Below are 24153 nucleotides of genomic sequence, written 5' to 3'. Positions count from 1 at the left end.
TGCAAACCACAAATGTTTTATTGATAGATAGGAGATCAATATAAAACCAATATATATAGCACAAAATATTTTTGAATTTTGGTTTTAGTAACCATGTTAGAGTTAGAGACAATAACGGTGGTGGACAGAAGTGACAAGTATTTTTACTTCCTTACTTAAGCACGCTTTTTGAGAATATTTACTGTATTACAGTATTTTGATTTTGAGGTTAAACTTTTTGAGTAATCAGACTGATCCACTTGAAGTCATTTTGACTGATTCAATTAGCTGGTCAGAATTACAAAGAACAGAGATATTTCCAAACACAAACAATCACATGAAAAGCTAATAAACGTCCAATTTTAATATTGGTAATTGTAAAGAATATTATATTGAAGTAAATTTGTCATAAAAGAGTGATCTGTTTAACCCACGTAACCTCTCTACATCGTATTTTTATGTGTTATTTGTAAATATATAAATTACACAATTTTTTTTTATTTTCTTATGTTAAAATACTAGGTAAAATAAAAAGTTGTTTTATTCGCAGATCAATGCTTATTAAACGAATGCACAAATTTGTCTCCTTAGTGCTGATTAATGACTAGTCTGAAAAAAAACAATGATTCAATCTGTACATTTTACTTTAAATGCTTTACTACATTTAAAAAAATCAAGTAGTTGTACTTTTACTAGGAAAATAAATCAAGTACTTGTACTTTTACTAGGAAAATAAATCAAGTAATTTTTGAAACAAGTACTTGTACATTTACTGGACTGCGGTGTTCCTGTGGCATAGAGCATTGTGTTAGCAGCGCAAAAGGTCGTGGGTTCAATTACCAGGGAACACACATATTGGTTAAAAAATGTGTAGCCTGAATGCGCTGTAAGTCGCTTTGGATAAAAGCGTCTGCTAAATGCGTTAATGTAAATAAATGTACTGGAGTAATGATTTATTAGGATCTAGTGCTTCATCCACCACTGGATAATAATGATCACTTACATCTTCAATTGATCTGAAATACTTATCTTGTAAGTAATGAGTAAATAAGAAAGGTTACATAAGGCTGAGACGTTCAGTACCTTGTGCAGTGATGACGGTGGGATTACACTGATAATACCGATTAGAGAAATGAATTAGCACCCGCTCTCTCTCCTGAGTCTCGCCCATTAGTGAGAATGCTTTCAGAAAACATCTGCAACACAAAAACAGCAATATAACATGACCATGAACTTCGTCTTGTTTGTTGCTTGTGTGTGAAGACTCGTCAGGGGTCCAGTAACAGATCCAGATACAAGATAGAAGACAAAAAGAGCCAACAAAGTTCTCCAATCACAGCAAAAACATTAAAGATGTGTGTGGGCACACCACAAGATGAAATAAAGACGCAGAACCACACAAACCCATGAATGAAAGTGTGTGAAAACTGGCCAATTATCTGAACTGTGGTAAGAATGACTCCAGAACTGTGATCAGATGTGATCCTGAAATAATTAATAATAATAAAAACTTAAAAAACATAATAATGTTCAGCATTCTTTGGTTGCATTCTTAATTGCAATATTGCAAAATATATCACAATATTTACTTATTATGAGGTAACTTTATATATCTATATACAACCGGAGACGAGTTCACATGATGAGGACAGGAAAAACCAAATAAGGAGAACATAAATGTGACACTGTGACTGCATGACTGCACAATAATTGAATGACAATAACTTGGCATGAGATGTACCTGAGTGATTGGTCCAATGTCATGTCTGTAAACTCAAAGAATTTGAGGTACTCTTCTGCAACCATCTTACTGAAGTCATTACTGTGAACACAAACAGAAGATACATATTACATTATAACAGAGATTATAATATGACCTTTAAAAAAATAGGACCTCCACATTTGAAACAGTTCAACTAAACATGACCTCATACAGTTTCTGGTATCTGAATCACATTTGATAAGTGTTTACTATAACACATCATTTTATACTCAGAAATCAGAAATTGGACATACTGAAGTTCAGAGCATTTTACTAGTTTATGATGAACAACCGTGAACAGACATTAATCTACCCTGACATGACTCTAAAATGGAGAGGAATCACAGCAGTATAAAGCAAATTACATAAGAAACATGCATTCCCAGACAGACATGTAAATACATTTGTGGCAATGCTGCTATATGACTGAAACTTGACATTCAGGGTTCCCACATCTTCTGACCAATGCATTTAAAGGGGTCATATGATGCTATTTTAAGCAAGCTGACCCAGTGCATTGTGATTGGCAGAACACCACAAGCACGTGTCGGAAATGTAACACCTCTTTGCATAATCGCAAGTTTTAGCTTTCAACATAAAGACTAGGGATGCACGATATTGGATTTTGGCCGATATTCGATATGGCGATATTTTCAAAATAATTTTGGCTGATGCCGATACCGATATATATAAAAATTTTGCCTGATATATTTAAACTTTAATTTTACTGAAGAGAAATCCATGTATCTCTTCTGTACTGATTCTACCATAAATGTATTATTTTACAAATGTAGACAGACATTCACACCTGAAAAACAGGTCAATTATTTCACTCGGAGAATATCGGTTTGGCTCATCGGCAGAAATATTCATATCGGCCGATACCGATGATGGTCATTTTAAGCTTTTATCGGCCGATACCGATGTTGTGCCGATATTATCGTGCATCCCTAATAAAGACAGTTAATAACATCCTTAGACAGGCACAGTGATGAAGCTTGTATGTGTTTGCAGTACACAAGCCCCAGTGAAGAAAGTTAAGAAACACAGACTCCACTGTGATGGGCCCTATCTTTCTCTCATTCTTTGCATGAACATTTGGGCAGCATTACGCACATATTTCCACATTGTATCGTAGAGATGTTTTAGTGGGAGGCTTTAAGCTTTGAAACTCCGCAGATCATGCACAAATAGCTACTGTACTTAACACGCTAAAGACAAAAAAAATAGAAATTGCATCATATTTTCGCAACCATTTTAAAAATAGACATTTATCACTGGAATTAATAGATTCACTCAAAACTTTAATGGGGGCCAAAAGTGTATTGACTCAGTGTATCTCAGTGTGATATGGGAACAGCTCAAGTAAAGACTGCAAAGTCCTGCAGAGAGTTGTGTGCTTAGCTGAGCGCATCTCAGGGTCTGCTCTCCCCTCTCTGCAGGACATCTACCTCAAACGCTGCAAAAGCAGAGCTGTTCAAATCGTTTAGGACTGTCTTTTCATTTTGTTGCCATCTGGTAAGCGAGAGACTTAGGAGGAGCTTCTTCCCACAGGCCATCAGGTCTACAATATACTGTCCTGCGCATTTTATTTTACAAGCATTTTATTTTATTCTTATTTTTTATCTAACTTTCTCCATACCATATTTATATATAATTATCTTGTGTTTGTATTCTTTAATAATTGCACTGTCAATGAAGCTGACCTAACTTACCTTTTTACTGCTGGTCATATGCTCTCCATATCACCATGTATGTGACAAATAAAAATCTTAAATCTTTGATCTTTTCATGAACTTCGGAGCACGTTACAATAATCCTAACTCAGCACATCTTTTTCTTTCGCTTTGTTAATCCGTTTATGATTTAAGTAAAATATATTTAATGTAAAGCCCTATATATTCCTTTTTATGTAGCCTATATAGTCTGAGTGCTGCCCTCTTCAGGTTGAACGGTGGCTACTGCAGTTGATTTTTCCTACTGGATGTTTGCGGTGGCAGGTGACGTAAGCAGTTTCCAGCTCACCACGCCCCTTGGTACGAGCTATCACGCCCTTAGCAGTATAAAACCCATCTTGTTCCATCAAAATCACTGTAGTGAGTCAGGAGTTGGAATGGCGAGTATTGATAACGACCAGGATAGACTATTACAGCATCTATTTAGCATAGCATTTATATAGTTATTTAGATTATTTAGTGTAGCCTATGTAGTTAATTAGCATAGTTGTTAGTGTAATGTTAATATTGTTAGAAGCATAGTTAGTAGCTTGTAGTAATAGCTTCAAGTTGGCATAGATTTATCTGTATTTAGTCCAGTGGTCAGGATGCGTAGTGTTGCTGGTTGCAAAAGCACTGCTGACCTGCATAGTTTTCCAGCAGACTTTAAAATTAGGCACCAGTGCTTGCATGCACTTGGCCTGGAAGATCGCGACTTCCAGCCTAGAGCTGGAGTGTGCCAACTGCATTTTACACGGGATTGTTTCTCCAATGCAATGGAGGTGGAAATGGGCTTCTCCACACGGCTCGCGCTGAAAAGCGACGTGGTGCGGGAGTTAAGACCGCAGTTTGAGCCAGCGGCTCTAATTGATATGGCTCAGGCCACAGACACCTCTACATCATCCACTTTCAGCTGAAGGTGGTGGAGAAAAGTCCTCTACTTCATATGAACGCTCTGTTGCAAAGCTACTTGCGTCACTAGTCACTTTCCATTTTAGCGACTCTGACAGCAGCTGTCAATCAATCAGTCACTGCGGGTCTCAGGTTCACGCCCCACGCACTCAGCCCCGCCCCTCGGTTCGTCCCCTCTACCTCCGCTGTGCTCTTCCCACTTTTCAGCATTTTTCAAATATTGCCAGTGGGTGGAGTCAGGCTCTGACCAGGGGTTTAGTTACCCTTTAAAGAATAATCATGTGTCATTTACGAACAATTTAGCATTTTGGTAGCAATTTTGCGATATATTCCTTTTTTGAATTGCCTGAAAAACCACCTCCTAAGAGGGTAAAAACTTTGAGATATATTGGAGTTTTTGCATAATTTAAGTGTTTCCATTTCAATTTGCGTAACTTGAAGGATAATGGAAACATGGCTAGTGATGGTCTTCAGACAGCAGGAGAGTGAGACAGGATGAGTGCAGAGCTGTGGAGGTGGTGCTACAGAGAGCACTGGAGTAATGATGCTCTCCTCTGGAGTACTGCGTCTGGCACTGAGTGCTTATGAATATGGATGAGTGCCTGTATGTTCAAACCTTTATTTCCAGTGTGTGTGTGATTGTGAGGAATGAACTGGAAGGCTAGGGATGGCTCTTTAAGGGGCTGAGGATGTTGAACTGCTCCAGCGCAGTCACTAACCTAAAGTCATGCACAGATCTGACTGGTTCTGACAGAGGCAAAGAAAAGATTGGGCTGTTGTTTTAGATGCTTGTACACAGACAATGCAATGTGTGAATGGCATTAGCAACAGCTTGTAGTAACAAGATCTTTGGTATGAAATCATAGGCTATGCTGATCTAATAATACTTTAGGGAGTGCTGATGGAGCGTTTTGAAAGTTAGGAATGTGTAAGATTTATTTTGGGGGTGTGAACGGAGCTGTGTCATTTTAAGGTCAAGTGGAAATACAAGTCATTAGGGTCCAGCAACTGTGTGGTTATCCACGTTCTTCAAAACACATTCTTTTGTGTTCAGCAGAAGAAAGAAATTCATACAGGTTTGGATCAACTTGAGGGTAAGTAAATTAATGGCAAGGAATGGAAAAACTCCAGGGGACTGAAGTATAAAATGAATGCTAAAAAATATAATTAAATAAAAATAATTGCCACTGAAACATGCATAACACCATTTTTTGTGTAAACACTGGAATTTATTCAAAATAAATCTGGCATAAATATGTGGACTACTCAAACACACTCTCTTATTGGCATTAGCGAAAAGACGACTTGCCAAGAACAGAAGTACACAAAATGATTAAACTCTTTCAGATTATATGTACCACTCTTAAAAATAAAGTTAAAGGGATAGCTCACCCAAAAATGAAAATTCTGTCATCATTTACTCACCCTCATGTCGTTTCAAACCTGTATGAGTTGCTTTCTTATGTTGAACATAAAAGAAGATATTTTGAAGATTGCAGGTAATCAAACATTTGGTGGTTGCCATTGACTTCCATAGCATTTTTTTCCTACTATGGAAGTCAATGGCAACTGTTTGATTACCAGCAATCTTCAAAATATCTTCTTTTATGTTCAACATAAGAAAGCAACTCATACAGGTTTGGAACGACATGAGGGTGAGTAAATGATGACAGAATTTTCATTTTTGGGTGAACTATCCCTTGAGCACTCATATTACATAAATTACATTATTAGAATGAATTCTGAAGATTGTGTGACACTGAAGACTGGAGTAATCATACTGAAAATACAGCTTTGATCACAGGAATAAATTACATTTTAAAGTATATTAAAATAGAAAACTTATTTTAAATTGCAATAATATTTCAAAAAATATTTTTTTCTTCTGTTTTTTTTTTTCTATCAAATAGACACAGCATTGATGCACATAAGAAACTTCTTAAAAAAAAAAAAAAAAATTAAAAAACGTAATGATCCCAAAATGTTTAACAGCAATGTACATGTATGTTTGCATAATGTTTTTCTTCAAGTTCTAGTTAGAGTCAAATATTTACATATTCCTCTGGTTGGTGTGTATGAAGAAAGGATAGAGAGAAGAAAAGCACAGAACTGAATTGATAGCTGAAGGCTATAACTCACTTCTTGCCCAGATGTTTGGCGACATCCGAGCGCTGGAAGCCCTCCAGGTGGTAGAGCCGTCGGGCCAGACGCCGGGCAGCTTCCTGGTCACTTCGGCTGCCATTGTGGAGAACATCTGTGTCCTTAAGACCCTCCACTCCATCCATGTCTGAGTCCCAGTCCTTCAGCCCTGCATCGCTGCTGCACCACACACAAACACACAGAACAGTCAACACAATCCAACAACAGGCTAGTCATCTAGATTAAGCAGACTTTTTATTTTATTAAGTTGATTTTTTTATATTTTAGACTTCACAATCTATGCTTTCTATTGCTTTCCTTCTCTGAAAAGCTCTGTGCTTTTTGTGTCAGCGTAAAATGTAAATTGCAACCGACTTTATTACTATACTGTGATGTATTTCCAAGTGAAATTGCTCTTCAAATGTCAGCAGAGAATGTGAATAGTACACTCATTCGTTTACCTAAATGATACGCTGACTAACAAGAAGTATCTGGACACTGAAAAACATTCATGCATTTAACCCTGTATATGTTTTTTTGATCAAAACACTTGGACATCGAATTTGGTTATTTTTGCTCTAGTGCCAACAAATATATACGAAATCTGTCAAAATATCAAAAACTGTCAGTTATTTCTTAAGTGAAAGTACACAGTTGAGGGAAACAATGGGATGTGTATTATATTGGATAGATTCATGGTCTCTTAAAGGGACCGCGCCTAATTTAGCGACTGGCTGCTGTAATGTTAATCCAAGAAAATGAAAATGAAAATCACTCACTGCTCTTGACTACTTTGTAGTTTTAACATTCAAACCAAAAATTATTCAGACACCAGATATATTTTTTGATGTATATAGCAAAAGTGTAAGAATGTGAGAAATGTTGAAGGTGTCTGAATAAATGTAGGTTTGATTGTAGATTTCATTTTTACATTGAAGACTATCCAGTGCTTTTTTTACATTTAATTATTTAGTTTCTGTACCTTGACACCTACAAACTTGAAAAAACGTAAACATTGTGTAAATAGCACAAATAAATAAAAATAAACGAACATACAAATTAGACAATTTCAAACAGGGCCCACTGGTACCACCTTCACCGGGTCCACGCTTGTGCAATGTGGAATTAGTTTACAGCTTTTTCAAGCAGTTTGTGATGCATTTTGGAAACAGGAGATGAGCCCCTTTTCTAATGCACCACCTAGCTTGATAAACCCCTTCTCAAAGACTTACTGTTTGTCAATTTTATTTGGGTAACACATACTCTGAATGCCTTCGGCAGAATTCGAATGAGCCATTTTAATCTATATTAATCTAGATTAATTTCAAGATCACAGTGAGATTAATCTAGATTAAAAAAATTAATCTATGCCCACCTCTAATATATATATATATATTAGGCGAAAGAGGTTCAGCTGAAAAAAATGAATGAAACAAATAACCCTTTGGGAGCCCCTGCACTGCATGCACGTAAGAAATAATGTGCATTTTAATGTGTTTGAAAGAAAAAAGCCTTCCAAAGATATTGTAATAGATGATTAACCTACTTAATCAAGTGCTAATTCAAATGAAAATGTATGTGTTCATCAGTAGTTAATACAATGTTAAAACCTGAAATAAATCTGTGGTCAAATGCTGTGTGGTCACATGACTTTGTGTGAAAGTCCACAAAACCCGAAGACTTTGAGTGTGTATAAGTAGTAGGATATTTTAAAACACAATATTTAAAAGATGAAACGGAGTAATTAGGGAGAAGCAATACATCATCCATTTATTGCTATTGGGTGAATAATATCATGTATTGTAGTCTGATTACGAGCATTTTAAAATGCAATGTAATCTAATCACAAGCACTGCAGTTCTGGAACCTGATCACGTGATCCACATTACATACTGTATAATCAGTCTCTACCAGGCTCTGTAAGTGACCTCTGAGGAAGGGTCCGATATCTCTGACTGAAAGGGTCCAGAGAGCATCAGGTGCACCTCACAGGAGAGAAACTAAATGCAAAGCCCAAATCAACAGACAGGTGTCACCCCAGGCTTCTGCCAACACCGATAACAACCAAACCACATCAGAAACAACTGTAACGTTCATCACCCGCGCTCCTCCCACATCAGTGACCTCATCCAAGATCTCCAAGATTTCTTCTCTGTACAATGAGAGCATGAATGAGCATGAAAAACACTGCACTGTTTTATTCACTCTCATTTGTGCTGTATTAGTACAGTCAGCACACACAGTTTAACAGTGCCATCTGTTGAGCGCCTGAACAAATGACAACAAGCACCAGAGCCTCATTTTAGGAAAGAGGAGTACATTATATTTCGTAGAAATTAAAGCTGGGTCAGTTCATTGGCCGGGGTGGCTCATGCAATAGTTCTTTCAGTTCCTTGGACTGGGCATTGGCATTTTTTTTTTTTCTTTATATCAAATATGAATTTCCTGTTTTTCAGTTTTGATGGTTTAGAAACATTCCCACAGTTAAGGACTCCACCTGAGAAGTGAAAAATAAAGTAGAAAAAATAAAATAACAAGAATAATTTAGGGCCTTATATAGCACATGTATATCATTGCTCTTTTGTTGGTTTTGATTGCTTCTGTTGTCCTCATTTGTAAGTGGCTTTGGATAAAAGTGTCTGCTAAATGATTTAATGTAAATATAATGTAAATGTAAATATCAAAACTAAATTTAAAACAAGCCACAAATCAAATGAATAAGTAAAAATAAAATAATTATACAATATATACAAAATAAGGCTTTGTCTGTGCTCTTTACATTTAAAGTTAGAGGCAAGCACTGCATTTTAATCATGATTCAAACAAAGATGCTGCACACATGCAAAATGAGCAGTTTTTAATCTAAATTAGATTGTAACATTTCAAAATTGAAGCAAAAACAGAATGATTTGACTTCAGTTTTGTGAAACTACATAAAAATAGACTTGTTAATGTCTATTAGAGACATGAAAAAAGAACATAGAAATACCAGGTTCACTTTACTTAAGCCTGTTAACAGTATTTGCAAGACAGGACAGCTCACTTCTTCTGAAAATGCTAAATTTACATTTCTTATTACATTTGTTTGCCTCTCTATGCTCACATACTGTATTTTGATACAGCTAAATTCTCAATAAAACTCTTTTCATTGATATAATAATGGAATTAATATTAAATTCATATTGAATATTGATTTAAATGCGATTCATTAAGACTACGGCTCTCCCTTCCAAGATCTTAATCAGCATAAAAATCCTGCTTCATAATCGAGCCGTCGGCTGATGAAATCAAATAGGATACACATAAGATATGACAATAGCTGTGATTTGGGCTATACTTGCATGTAAAATTAGAGAAGTAACAATCTGTTTTAACTGAAAGCGCTGCAGAGAGAGGTGTGTGCACCGCGGGAAAGAGAGACCTCACAGGTCTCAGAAACTAAGGAAGGTTTGGGCAAACCCTGAAGATCTGTCACTTGGCTAAAGTGTGAATGCTGTATTAACAGTAAGCCATTGCTTGTGTAAACAGCAAATGTGATGCCTTTCCTAATCTGTCTGTTTTACAGTCATTACCAGGTTTTATGTGAGAAAGCGGCTAATGAAACAGAGATGTTGCAGCACACTGTATCTGTTAGTGGATGAACTTGTTTTTCAATTTCAAGTTTCCAAAAGCAATTATTTCTTCAATATGCAATAAATATGCTAATACTGTCTTCAGCAACACATAAACAAGAAATAGAGTTAAAACAGTGAGTGCTTTACTCTTTATTCAGTCAGTGCTGTTGTTTAATAAATATTCATGTACTAATAATTAGCGGCAGGTCTATTTAATTTTCTGACACAAATCAAGATCTTTTTTTAAAGCTAATATTATTAGAAAGTAATAATCTAATTAGCAATATATATATATTACAAAAAGTTGTTGACCACGTAGTAACAGAGCGATTTAAAATGTATTATTTACATTTTTGGAAGTGATAAAATGCTTGATTAGGGCTGTCAGACGATTAAATTTTTTAATCTAATTAATTACGTGATGTGTCAATTAATTAATCGTGAATTAAATTTGGCTTTAAAGCTATCAAGTAGCTAGACATAACAAATAGTTGTAGAAAGAAATATTTTATTTATTTTAAGAACATATGGGAAACAAAAAAGTATTTTTGTTCATGCAATGAAAATCTTCAAAATACTGAATTATTTTTTGTAAATGAAATGATATAAGAAAGATATAAGAAACTAAAACTGCCAGCAGGTGGCAGCAAATGTCTCACAAATGAGTCATTCATTCATTTAATTTGTTCAAAATGCGGATTAATTCAGAAACTAAACACCACTGTGTTAATCAGAGACTTCATAGGTAATTATGTCTCAGCAAAACTGAGCAAAAACAGACAATATTGTATTTGAAATATAACACACTATTAACTTCTTATTTACTGAACTGTTGTATAAAATCGGGATCCAGTAAAATATTCTAATCATGTTTATTTTTCATAACTAATTGGTTAATGCGTTAAACTGACAGTCATACTTTTTATACATTTGGTTGTATAGAAAACTAATTTAAATCAGTACTGTTGTCTCATTTAGAGTTCATTGTGAAACACTGGCAACTACTAAACACTACTGAGGGTTCAGCATCACATGCAACTGGGAAAACACAATACCATATATCAATACTATAATAGCACCAAACTTCTCTAATCTCCAATTATTAGAATCTAGGATTTGTCTGCCCTCTTTAGCATTTAGTTAAGGAATGCAAATTACTCCTCACTAATTACTGATTCGGCATCACTGCAGGGTAAACTGTTATTGTTGTGAGAATATATCAATGTTAAGCTTTTCAATTAGCTTTGCCACAGACACGGTGCTGAGATGAGACTGATGAGGGTGCACAAATCATCTCTCACCGCTGCCACACATTACATCACCCAAATATGTATTTGTATCTGAATGTGTAAGAAATAAATACCTACAATGGACCACAATTCAGCCCCCAGTGGCCCTGATGTCATGGGTGGAGCATAAATGTTGTTGTAGTTCTTAATTATATTTGAAGCAACACGTTATGCAATTCATTTCATTCACTGACAAATTTGGTTAGGTTGCTTTTACCAAGAGACAGATACATTTGTGCCAAAATGCTGTTTAGTTTGGCCTCTGATTTGATATAGGAAGTGCTTTCCCCTTATGGTTTGAAAAGCTCAGCACTGACCCCCACCATGGTTTTGATTTTTGTAGTAATATAGTAAAAATAATACTGATTTTATATTAGGCATAGCCTGCCCTTTAGCATGGTTTATTTATATTTGTTTTGTAAATAAAAGTTCTATGTTTTATATATAGGCTAAAGTGAGTTTGATGTTGTATTTTGTTGTTGACAATGAACTGCTGTTAATTAAAAAGTAAAATGTGTACAGTGCTTTTAAGCTATCTAAAAGTTAGGAAAAGAGGGAACATTCAAACAAACAACTGCTTTACACAGAATTGCTGCTATTTGAAAGTGAATGTAAAATGTGCAGGCTGCTTTTACAAGCTATTTAAAAGCGAAGGGAAGTGAGGAAAAGAGGGAAAACCCCACGGTGATGGTGTGGTCACACATCGATTAACCTGTGGGAAGATTTCCTCACGGTCACAAACCTAATTCTTTGAAAGACAGTTTCAGGCTAAATCAGCGTGGTGTACATGTAAAAAAAAAAAATGCAACCTAGTACAATAATATTGTAAATAAATACCAACATTTGAAAATGCCTCAAAGACTAAATAAACAGTAAAAAGAGAAGGGTCTCAGATATTGGGTGTGCTATAAATCCACAGCCTGCTGTTCTAGTGATGCACCACAGGGAGGCAGTCATAGCAGAATCACACTACACCAGTACAACCACAAATCAAAGACACAACACTTGAATACAGGTGTAAAAACATCCAAGATGACTCATAACCTCACATTTTACCAGGGTAGTTTACACCCATGATATCTATGTAATATCTCAATGCAATGCAAACAGCTTAAGAGCATGATGTTTTAAGGTAGATCAACAAAAACAGCATTTTAGAGTCATAAGAGAGTGTATGTTGTCTAAAATCAGTTTAGAATAAACACTGATGCATGCAACAGTATGTCATTTATATTTCTATTGGAGACTCTCTGAATAAGAAAGCTATTAAGACGTTTAAAAAATGTTAAATGTATTTTTTAATTCTTGTATTGTATGCATTATGTTTATTACTTGCAAATGTATATATTTTGTTGTTTGAATAAAAAAAAAGGTATGCACATTCATTGCAAAACCACTAATACTGTAAAACAAATTTCTTTAAATGACGACTAAGGGATCGATAAAAGGGGGAAAATTACAGAATAAAAAATAAAAAGTGTAAACTCACCCTGTAAATACGAAACGAACAGTTATAACAACAGAAATCGATATAAATCAATGAATGAATACACGAGGTATTCATTATAACTGTGTGTAGATGAGTTCTTCTCTGCGACGAGCACTTTAGTCTATTTATCTTTAGTACAGCTGTGGATGACTAAAGCGAGAAACATTACAACCATTCACTCCGATTTTGCACGCGACGCGTCACAACAGAACGCAACGCTCCATTATAAATCACGGTAGATGTGGTGCGGTAGCGTCAAATAGCGTTTCGCGCACGTCAACCCTTCAAACTTCACTGATAATAGGCTAAAGGGCGCGTTGCGTTCTGATGCGTCGCGTGGCGAACGTGCAGTTATCAAACTTTCAACAGCGTCTTTGTTTACCTGCAGATTTCACGCACACGTCCGGCACGCAATCCTCAAACTGACACGCAGCGCTTCCGTTAACATCCCGACAGAGACTCACCGTGAAAGCTCAAACCTCGCCGGTTCACGCAGTCAAATAAAGCGCTGTTTAAAGTTAGGCACATACTACAGTCTGCTCATTTCTCACTCATTTCCCACAAACCCTTGCTGCTCTCAGCCAGACCTCAGCGCACAGAGGAGGGAGAAGCAGAGGGAACATCCTCTTCTTTCAAACTATTCTTCACAAAACAACCGAGAGAGCAGATTGAACTCTATGGATGTGTTCCCAATGGCGTGCAGCAATACTAGGCTACTAGAAGTGTAGTATACTAAGTGTGTAGTAGCCTGTGCATGGAACACAGAGCAGTGGACGGTGCTTTAAACATCACAGTGTTACAGGATTTATTTTTTGTTTCAGATATTTTCTAGATCACTCTTTCTTCTTTCTTTGTTTTGGTTAGGGGGAAAACTTATAGAGCTTCCTTTAAAGCTAATTTCGTCAGTGTTTGGCATGAAAGAAGTGACTTCATTCTGGCATGTGTGAACCACTGCAGAACACATTTTATTCATTTGAGAGCACCACTATAAAACTGAACGTGACCACACCTCTCATTCCATGAAATGAAAACACAAGGGAAGCTGATGCTATTTTCAGTTTAGCTCAAGCACTATGTGAAATACATGCTACTGTCAAATAATGGATTATTATGAATTCTGAGAAAGGAAGAGACTATGCATGGAGTGCACTGTGCTGGGACACACTTAATGAAAGGAAGCTGGTGTTTTTTCTCTCATGGCCAGTGCAGCACTTCTTCAGACACTGACCACACCATGTTGGGTTTAGTGGGGCCCTGAAGGGAGAGTCTGGCCAGCTGTGCTGCTAATGCACAGACCTTCATTCTGGCCTCAGGCAGCTCGTGTAAAACTTTTAACTGGTTAGAATCAAAAACACTGAGACCACGCGTGTGAAATATTAGCTTAACAATACAGGAAACAATATGCTTAGAATTCAAAACATGCAAAAATGACATTTTAATAAAAAAGGGCCAAGAACAAAAAGCTAATTGCAGGAATGATAAAGTGATTACAGAGTTGCTGTGTTTAGACAGACAACAATTAATAAATTAACCTAAAGGGTATAACATACACAGTTTCACCTAATCTCATGTTAATCTTGAGTACCTATAGAGTAGACCTGCATCCTTCATATATCCAAAAAATCTTTAGTTTTATCATATTTGTAAAAGAAAAATACAGCTTTCCGATTCTCTCCAGAAAAAGCTGAGCTCCTGGAGGCGTGCTGTGGGTGGAGCTATAATACTGATGTTTCGTGTTGTTTCCATTAACTTATGTACTTATGTGCTTTTATCACAGGGACAGCTACATGTTTTAATAGCAAACGATGTGCAAATCCAGTGTCGACTTGGGCCTTGTTTATAAAACATTCGTCACTCAAATGATCAGAACACACAAACACACTCGATACACTCCGTTGCTGCCCCGGAAAAACAAACTCCACCCACAATTCATGTAACACTGGGTTCTTGGGGAAGCTGAACACGGTAAACTTTCTCTCACATCCAAAAATGCACTTATTTGGAGGCATTCTCGAACAAATCCTATGCAGCGCTGCCGACGATCTCCCGTGGAAGCGTGTTGATGTGCGCGGTCTCGTTCTCCTCTGATCAACATATGCGCAGGTGCGCTTTTCCAAGAGAAATGCTCATATAAGGAGTTCCACTCTCGTCTACGTCATTAAATCCACGATCGGAAAAAAAAAAGCCGAAACTTGTACCAACCCGGAAGTAAGATTTTCAGAAAATAAATTCTCAGTCATTCTTCTAAATTATTTTGTAAAACTTTGCCCATGTTTAGCTTGAGAATCCATCTCTTTAACACGTAACAGCGGTGACGCCCCCGAGAAACAGTTTAGAGAGGAGAAATCAATCTACATCTAAAATATTGGTCATAAATCATTGGTCACTTTCTAAATAATAAAATTATAGCGCATCTACTAATAATTATATATAAATAAATGAGTTTTACAGATGCAAATATGTTAGAAAAGATGCATCACTATGCAAATGCCAACTCGTATCTTATGCACACTTTTTAAAATTGCTGGGTTGCTTCGTTAACTTTTACACCGATGTGTCAATGGGAATCGGTGAATCTTACCATCCCTAAGCATTACTAAATAAATCAGTGTTTTTGAATAAACAAGTTGATACAAATCACATGCTATGTCCCCCTCAGTTCTGGGGACAGCGTTTTCTGGGAGCACTGGCTCTGCTGTGTGGCACAAGCCTGACTCTGGGGCCACTGCTCGGCCAATCAAATTCAATCAGCTCAATGTTATGTATAAAAAAATAGCACTGAATAATAAAAAAAAATAAAATAAAAAAGCAAAGTGGCATTATTCCATTTAAAGTCATGGAACGGAAGTAGTGACAGATATTCTGAAAAATACATGCAGGACAGAAACTTGTGCTGCGTTCGATTTGTACTCGGAAGATGGATATTCTGAGTTCCCTGTAGGAACTTTTAACTGGAACGCCCTCCCAAGTCGGAATCTTGGAGGAATCAGCACAATTCCAACTTTAGAATCCCAAATTCCTGCTCAGTGCATCAACAGAAGAAAAGCAATAGTAATATATTGTTTATTAGCACTTACGTTTGTCTGCGTCTCAATTGGTGCACAGTACTATCCAAACTCTATTTGTGGACATGTTACTATGGTGTTATCTGTGCAAAATACCGCTTTAATGTGGTTTTCTGACTTTTTTCACTTGGGTGTAATGTGATTCTCAGGTCTGACACCCAAATTACGAAGTGAATGGAATGCATCATTAGTTCTACTCCATCATTTGTTGATTGATTTTGAAATGTGGACATGGCACTGAAATTGATCATGGAGGGGCTGGGTTTAAGTGATTTTTTATTAATTACAAGGTCCAAAAATAAATATATACAAGGATCAGTCTTTCACAAAAAATAGACATCAGAATCAAGAACATCAGGAATCAAACTTCACATTTCAATATATCTTAAGAAAACCATTTCCTACACAGAGCTCCACAAATATCACCGCAGGATCTGTATCATGGGAATATGAAATGACTTCCTCTCCCATGATACTAAAGCAGGAAATCATTTTTCCACAACAAACAACTGAAACGAAATGCCACAGATCTAATTCAGTTAAACAGAAGGCTCCAACACAACTACTGCACAAAACAGAGAAAGATCCAGCCCACACCAATACACACCAAACACTGAGGATCACCAGCACAAACTGTGAAAACATTCAACAACAGTAGAGGAGAGGCACTGACCTGAGAACAGACTAAATCCAAAAATATCAAGCATAAATGGATGTATACTTTATGATCAGAGTTACAGAAAGTGCTCTGCAATAACAACAGACCAGAAGACTCCAGATAACGAAAGCGCCTCCCTCCATCTGTACCACAGAATGGTGGAGGGGCCAAAGTTAGTTTTTCATTCCCTCGCACTGAAAGTATGAAGTGAAAGACTGCACGTGTCACCCTCCCACCCTTTCCAAACATTCTCCAGCTTCTCTATTCCTGCTCCCACATTTCAACAGCACTCAGATTGACCTCAGATTCTCTCTGGGCGTCTACAGAGCGGCAGAACAACAGCAGATGATGTCACACTAATTGATACAGCCTGTTCTTCCAGCAGATTACCACAAGAACGCGTCCCAGTGTTTCTGCAGCAGAAGTCCCTGTTAAATGTACAGATTTGAGTGTGTGTGTGTGTGTTGACCTACACAAGGATCTGTACAGATATCTGAGGCTGTATGGTAATTTGTGCTGCTTTATCATCAGACGAGGTGGAGGCTGTAAAGCGCTTAGCCTTGAGCAGAAGGGCTGCCCAGTGAACTACTAGGCTAATGAGTAACACACACACACACACACACACACACCTATCTCCTCGGCATCTCTTTCCTCCAGTCCGATCAGTGGATTATCTGATCAATTAAATCCCAGCAGCGCAGATCAGCCGTCAGCCTGATGAATACCAAAACACTCCCAATACAATCAAGTGTCACTTGACGCTCTCAGGGTTCCCTTCATGCATTCACCATAATGTCTCCAGATCTCATTCTTTGTATGTTTTCATAAGATTACACCCAGCTAGATTAGGAATGCACAACAATATCAGAGCGGTATCGGAATCGGACAATAAATGCTTAAATTGTAAACATAGGCATCAGCCAATTTGACTTTCCCCATAATTAATTAAATTTGCCGATAATTATTTGAATTTGCCGATAAATTATGCCAATATGCCTTGCCGATATGACGAATAACTCACTTGTGCCCTGGGTCTGATCATTCTGTAAGCAAACTTTTGCTTGAATCATTATTAGTTTCACTGTTTCGAATCACTGCATTTAATTTGAGAATGCATGTAGCGAACAAAGCGTCTGGTGTGTAGAGAGTCAACGTGTTTCTGAATAAATAAAGAAGTGACTGATGTCATAAATCATGAGTCTGTTTTGATTACATGAATAAAATCACAAACATGACACTTTTAGATTACAGTTGTTTTCATTAATATGTAATATATTTTTTACAGCTCTTTTGCTTTAGACATTTATTCATATTAAAATCCACAAATAAAATGTTAAGGTTTTAACTGCATTTGTCTGACAAAAAAAAAAAAGCATTGATTGATTTTATTACAGATCTCCTGATCTTGTTATGATCCAAAGCACGTCAATGTACTCCAAAAAAAAAAAAAAAAAAAACCTTTAATAATGTTTATTACTTCAAACAACCAGTACGTTATTGCTCAAAACTACGCAAAATTAAAAATAATGTTTATCATTTCTGCATTTTTGCACAGGAAAAATTTGGTATCAACAAAATGACTTGAAAAATATTGGCATATCAGATATCGGCAAAAATCTAATATTGTACAGAAAAACTAGATATTTATTCTGAAATATGAATGAGTTTGTTAGGGTGTTGCTTTAATATAATTGAAAATGTGTTCTTTGTGTCAGCTAGAGTGTTGCTATATGATAACTGTTGCTCTGAGTGTTTTTTAGTGCACTAATATTCAATTGCTATGACTCTGGATTGTTACCACTGTTCGTGATTACCGAGGTGTTCTGAGTGGTTTCTAGGAGTTTTTTGGTTGGGTTCTATGTGGTTATTAGCAATGTGGATCCTATAGTGTTCTGTGCAGTTTTTAGCACATCCCATTCTGGCTGCTATAGTGTTCCAGCTGATTTCTAATTGTATGTCTGAAACCCACTAGAAAGGTTTTAGTTAAAGGTTTAGGGGGTTTTTTTTCAGTTCTTTAGCTCTTCTCAGTAAAGACTCTTTGTTTAGCCAATGCTAATGTGTGTTTGTCCAATGCTGATTAGATTATTTTGCTAATAGCTACATTCTTGTCACAGCAACTGAAACAACAATTTTTTATTGAGGTCATTTTTTTCTGTTTCCTGGAAGAATTTTTTTTTTGTAAAAGTCTCCACATTAACAAATTTATATTTGTTTACAAATGACAAACTCCATGGATAAATTAGTCTAATATGTAGACTAGGGGTGACCATAGTCAACGATTCAATGCTTCGATTCGAGGAGCCTGATTCGAATACCAATCTCGCAGTCAAATATTCACGGGGTGTTAGGATTGAAGTCATAGCCTTCTGTCATTCAGCAAGCGCTCTGTGTGTGTGTCAGTCTGATATTTGTTTGTAAGTTTTATTTAGTGTTGTTTTTCCCAAAACATGTCAAAATCGTGATATAAGACCAAACATAAACTGTGTTCCTCCCAGCCCGCGTTACATTACAGTTGGGGATACACACAGTTTGTGCGTTATCTGCCTCAGAGCAGATCATGCAGAGTTGGCTCTCGGTAGCTACGAGTTGTGTGCGAGTGGCTTCCCCTGCATGTTCTTCGCTCCAGGAAAGCTCTCTTTGCTCACTTTGCTCTCTTTGCAGGGGGAGCCTTTGCTATCGGCCCCCCACAGTGCTGGTCCTGCTTTCGCAGAGGCAGATCACCCCTCGTGGGGTTCACAGATGGATCTGGCAAAGGGAATGGAGACGGGCGAGTCCCTATCTTCTTCCTCACCCCCCAGATCCAGCAACTGTTGTCTAGGATCGGAAGCACGCTCCGGTGCTACTTAACCCAAGGGGAACGGGTTCGGTGCTCCACCTGTCTTTCTCCGAGGAGGTTGACATGTTGGGCATCAATGAGGATTTGCCCCCTCTGTCCCCCCAGTCTGAGGAGCTTTTGGAGGTGGTAACTTGTGTTGTGGCAAAGTTAAATATCGATTGGCCCGCCAAGAAAAGGGCTGAACCGCAGAAAAGCAAGTTGGATGAGCCCTTTCTGTGAACGTAGCCGCCACCTCCACGCCGGAGCCTGCCTTTTTCCCCCTGAATTTGCACACCGATTTTGAGATGTGTTGATTGTCGGGAAAGCCATTCTATGGCAATGTGGTGAGGATGAGTGAGTGCCATTATAAGACGATGACCCGGGTAGAACAGATGCTCGTAAGCTATCTTTCTCCCGGCGCGGCATCGTCTTTAAAGGGTCAGACACAGCTGGAAGGGGTACTCGGCAGCGAGTCCGGCTGGTGTGTGTCTGCACAGCATGGCAGTGTTACAGGTGCACCAAGCCGACATGCTCAAGGAATTAGATGAGTGTGAGCATGTGAAATCCGAGGATATAACGGAGCTTAGGAGGACCTCTGATTTGTCTCTCCACGCCACCAAGGAGACCGCCCGCACCATTGGGTGGTGCATGGCAGCGATGGTGGCAGCAGAGAGACATTTATGGCTGACACTTTCTGATATGAGGGAAAAAGATAGGGTATGCCCCGTTTGTGTCCTCGTGCCTGTTCGGCGACGCCATTAACACCATCATCGAGAGGTACCAGGAGGCTCGCAAACAGGCGGCGGCGTTCCAGCGGTTCCTCCTAGTCGCTCTCTTAGTTTGCTTTTGGGGGCAAAGCATACCAATATCAGGTTCTTCCCTTTGGCCTTGCACTCTCACCCGGCACTTTCACAAAGTGTGTGGATGCAGCTCTGGCTCCGCTGCGACTCTGGGGCATCTGCAAACTGAACTATATTGACGATTGGTTGATTTTAGCAGAATCAGAGCAGATGGTGGTTCGACATCGAGATGTTGTTCTGGACCACATAAGAGGGCTGGGGTTAAGACTAAACACCAAGAGAAGTGTGCTTTCTCCATTGCAGAGGACCACTTATCTGGGTGTGGTGTTGGATTTGACCAGTGGTGTATAAAGAACATGAAAGTCGTACTCATGTAAAAGTACAGATATCTTACCAGAAAATTACTTTGGTAGAAGTTGAAGTCACCGATTAGAATATTACTTGAGTAAAAGTCTTAGAGTATTTGATATTTATCGTACTTAAGTACGAAAAGTATCCTTGTGTGGGCCCAGGACAGACTCCTCTCGCTGAAAACAGTTCATATTCCTGGGCATCTCAATATGGGAGCAGACATCCTGTCGTGGCAGGGGCCAAGGCCCGGTGGAATAGCGGCTTCACAGCGGACATTTTCCCAGTGTGTTAACATCAGTTATTATGGCTGTTGAATGTCTGAGTTGACTCAATGTATTTTCCCTAGCCCCAAACATATGAATCAACTATCAGCTGAATATTGGCTAGGTTCGAAAATTCCAATTCAACTATGAAAATCCAGATTCGGAGGCACCCCTCATGTAGACAACACTGTCTCTGTTCGTAAAACAACTTACAAGACTAAGATATCCAGAAAATGGATATAAGTGGTTGAACATATAACTTCAAAACTAGACAAATAAACCTCAGGAACGGTGGCAATCAACAAATGTTAAAAAGATGAGCTCTTTTTCCATCACAACACAACAAATAACTAACAATATTACAAAACAACAACAACAAGTTTAAATGAAGTCAGCAAACAACAAAACAATAATCCTATAACAGTAAGTGCAGAATTTATTCATGCTACAATGCATGCTGGGAACTCACAAAGCCTTAACATTTCTTCGTTAAGACGACTGTGTTTGACAAGTTGGGACAACATTTGGGGTATTTTTGTTGGTCTGACAAGGGTTTTGAGAAAACAGCATTTTATGTATTTTAAACTCAAAACATTTTGAAAAAAATAAAAAATGTGCAGTTGCATTCTTTACAGTGAAAATGCATGAAAGAGAGCCAGGCAAGCAACGGGGATAATGTGAGAGTGCAGAAATTAAGGGTGGTGAAATGCAACGGGTCTGGCTTGCTTAGTTGGGGTCACTTCATCTACAGCGATATCATTGACTTGATTGCAAATAAATGCACAGACACTATTTAACTGAACAGAGATGACATCACTGAATTCAATGATGAACTGCCTTTAACTATCATTTTGCATTATTGACACACTGTTTTCCTAATGAATGTTGTTCAGTTGCTTTGACGCAATGTATTTTGTTTAAAGCACTATATAAATAAAGGTGACTTGACTTGACTTGACAGTGAGCCGCTGGTGCTGACTCACACCTCAAGCACTGGCACAAACCTAGAGCTTCCTCCGGAGCTGCCCATGACGCTGGTCACATGACACCAGCACCTACCACACACACTGTTTACCTCTGCGTGTGTGAACATGTGGAAATAAAGGATGACACCTCACAGAGCACTGCTTTGATCAGCACTACTGAGAACCACACTTACGCTCAGAGCACAAACGCTGATGAATATAAATAGCACGATGATTTAGAAAAGCAATTCACTTCTTCCCAAACAGCCCCATTTCACAAACACACCATGACTTATGCAGAGTAAATACTTACTGGCATTAATGGCATGTATGTGCATTTAGAGCTCTCAGTGAAATACTGCAATCCATAAAATCCTGACGGGAGGCTAGACACAGAGTCTGTCGCAGACAACATCACATTAATGACAGAGCTGCCTGCAATAATGACATCATTAGAAAACTAGAAAGGGAAAGTGAATCAAGACATGCTTTGAATAATTTGACAAAGCCTTACCTGACAGTTTAAAACCTCTCCAAAACATTGAAGGAAATTAAGATGTAGTTTTCAACAGACACTTTAGTTTACCATTAAATTTACCATTGTTCAACAATTTGGGGAAATATCGTTTCAATACAATTTTGCGCAATGGGAAATTTCATGACGCAGTTTTTACAAGTTTCACATTGACCAACAGTGACTTCTGTTTGCGCTGTGTCTCATAGATACAGGAAATATTTTTTGCCAGTGAAATTTTCCCAAATTTGTGTGAACAATTTGAACCCGATGAAGAATTTATTTATTTGCACTCAGAACAGAATCATTCTATAGTTCTTACACAAAAATAAATGAACAGCATGCCCCTGTAGTCTTGTCTCGGTAGTAGATGAGTAATGATATCACAATGCAGGCAACTTTATATTCCTTCTACTGTTTATAGTTATCATCATTCAGCATGTGCTTCAGGATCAGCCCACTGAAGAGGGAGGGGAGAATCACACAAAGACAGGAAAGCTTCAACCTTTCAGCTGTAGAGGACATTCACACCGCGGACAGACGCGAGAGCTGCTGCGTCACTCACACACACACACACGCCGGCATCGGCTGCATCGGAGAAGCGTGTCATGCAAGCCGAAGGTCAAGACTTACTGGACGGACACTTGCTCGGCGTCGGACAGGCCCGGCTGGGAAAAGCAGCCGGACACTACAGAACCCATGAGAGTCGGTCGGTCGATGCCGCGTGATGTGTCCTACCTCCAGCCAGATGCTCGGCTCTGACCTGCATGCTAGGACACGGCGCTCTGTCTGTGCTTATTCATGACAGCAGCGAGTCTCATCACCACAGCTCCGGCGTCTCACTCCATCTGTGGGGGGCTGGGCCCAACTCAAGCGTGTGTGTGAATGGAGCAATGGGTTTTATTTACATCCATCATGCTCTGGGGCATGAGGCTGCGCTGGAGCTATAAATAACAACAGATGATGAGGAAATGTAGCGTGATGATTTCTGATGAGCATGCGGGTGAGGATGCATGCTTACTGATCGCCATTGTTATGCTTTGGTAGACTGCGTGCTTCTAGGTGCATGTTAGACTCAGTGCGCTATACAAATTATATCTGGCTATGCACCACAATAGCAGTCATAAATAGCACAGATATATTTGTAGCAATAAACAAAAATTCAATTGCATGGGTCAAAATGATAGATTGTTCTTTCATGCCAAAAATCAGTAGGATATTAAGTGAAGATCATGTTCCATGAGCATATTTTTGTAAATGTCCTACAGTAAATATATTAACACTTAATTTTTGATTAGTAATATGCATTGCTAAGAACTTCATCTGGACAACTTTAAAGGTGATTTTCTCTATATTTAGATTTTTTTTACATATTTTAGTAAAAAAAACAGTAGGGGACTGAATGAAGATGGGGGGGATTGGGGCAGGGGGGTTCATTGTTGAGTTTGAGGGGGTTCAATTAGCCCACTTAGTGGCACAATGACCATATACCAAATATGAAAACTCAAAATATGTAATTTCAGTACCTAAAATAACTATTTTACAGTAACTGTTATGCATATTGCTGATAAACCCAGCTAAAAGGCTTCCTACCAAGTTGCCGTCTTTCACAAAAATAAAATTTCAGTCCAATGTAAATTATACAATATTTATAATCTTTGACCCAGGGCAGAAAATCAACCTGCTGCAACAGTTTAAAATCAGCTCAATTCTGTGCAAACAAATGTGGATTTTGCAACCCTGCATCCAAACTCTGATTTAAATACTCTGCATATTGATATCGGCTCCCTGATGCATGGAAATTATATCCAATATTATGATGT

The 24153-nt window shown here is 38.1% G+C and overlaps 1 protein-coding gene across 1 annotated transcript in view; it reads right to left on the bottom strand.

The window, feature by feature from the left end:
• The window catches only part of psd3l (pleckstrin and Sec7 domain containing 3, like), a 113562-nt gene that overhangs the window by 60241 nt on the left and 29168 nt on the right, over positions 1-24153 (bottom strand). Inside the window, exons 6-8 of the mRNA XM_026273078.1 lie at positions 6508-6687; positions 1721-1801; positions 1063-1175 (exon numbers count right to left, since the gene is read on the bottom strand). Of these exons, the coding sequence (XP_026128863.1) occupies positions 1063-1175; positions 1721-1801; positions 6508-6687 (374 nt within the window). The remainder of the gene's footprint in view (positions 1-1062; positions 1176-1720; positions 1802-6507; positions 6688-24153) is intronic.

Source organism: Carassius auratus, chromosome 10, assembly GCF_003368295.1.
Source record: "Carassius auratus strain Wakin chromosome 10, ASM336829v1, whole genome shotgun sequence".
Taxonomy (NCBI): domain Eukaryota; kingdom Metazoa; phylum Chordata; class Actinopteri; order Cypriniformes; family Cyprinidae; genus Carassius; species Carassius auratus.
This window is presented reverse-complemented; position numbering and strand designations above follow the sequence as displayed.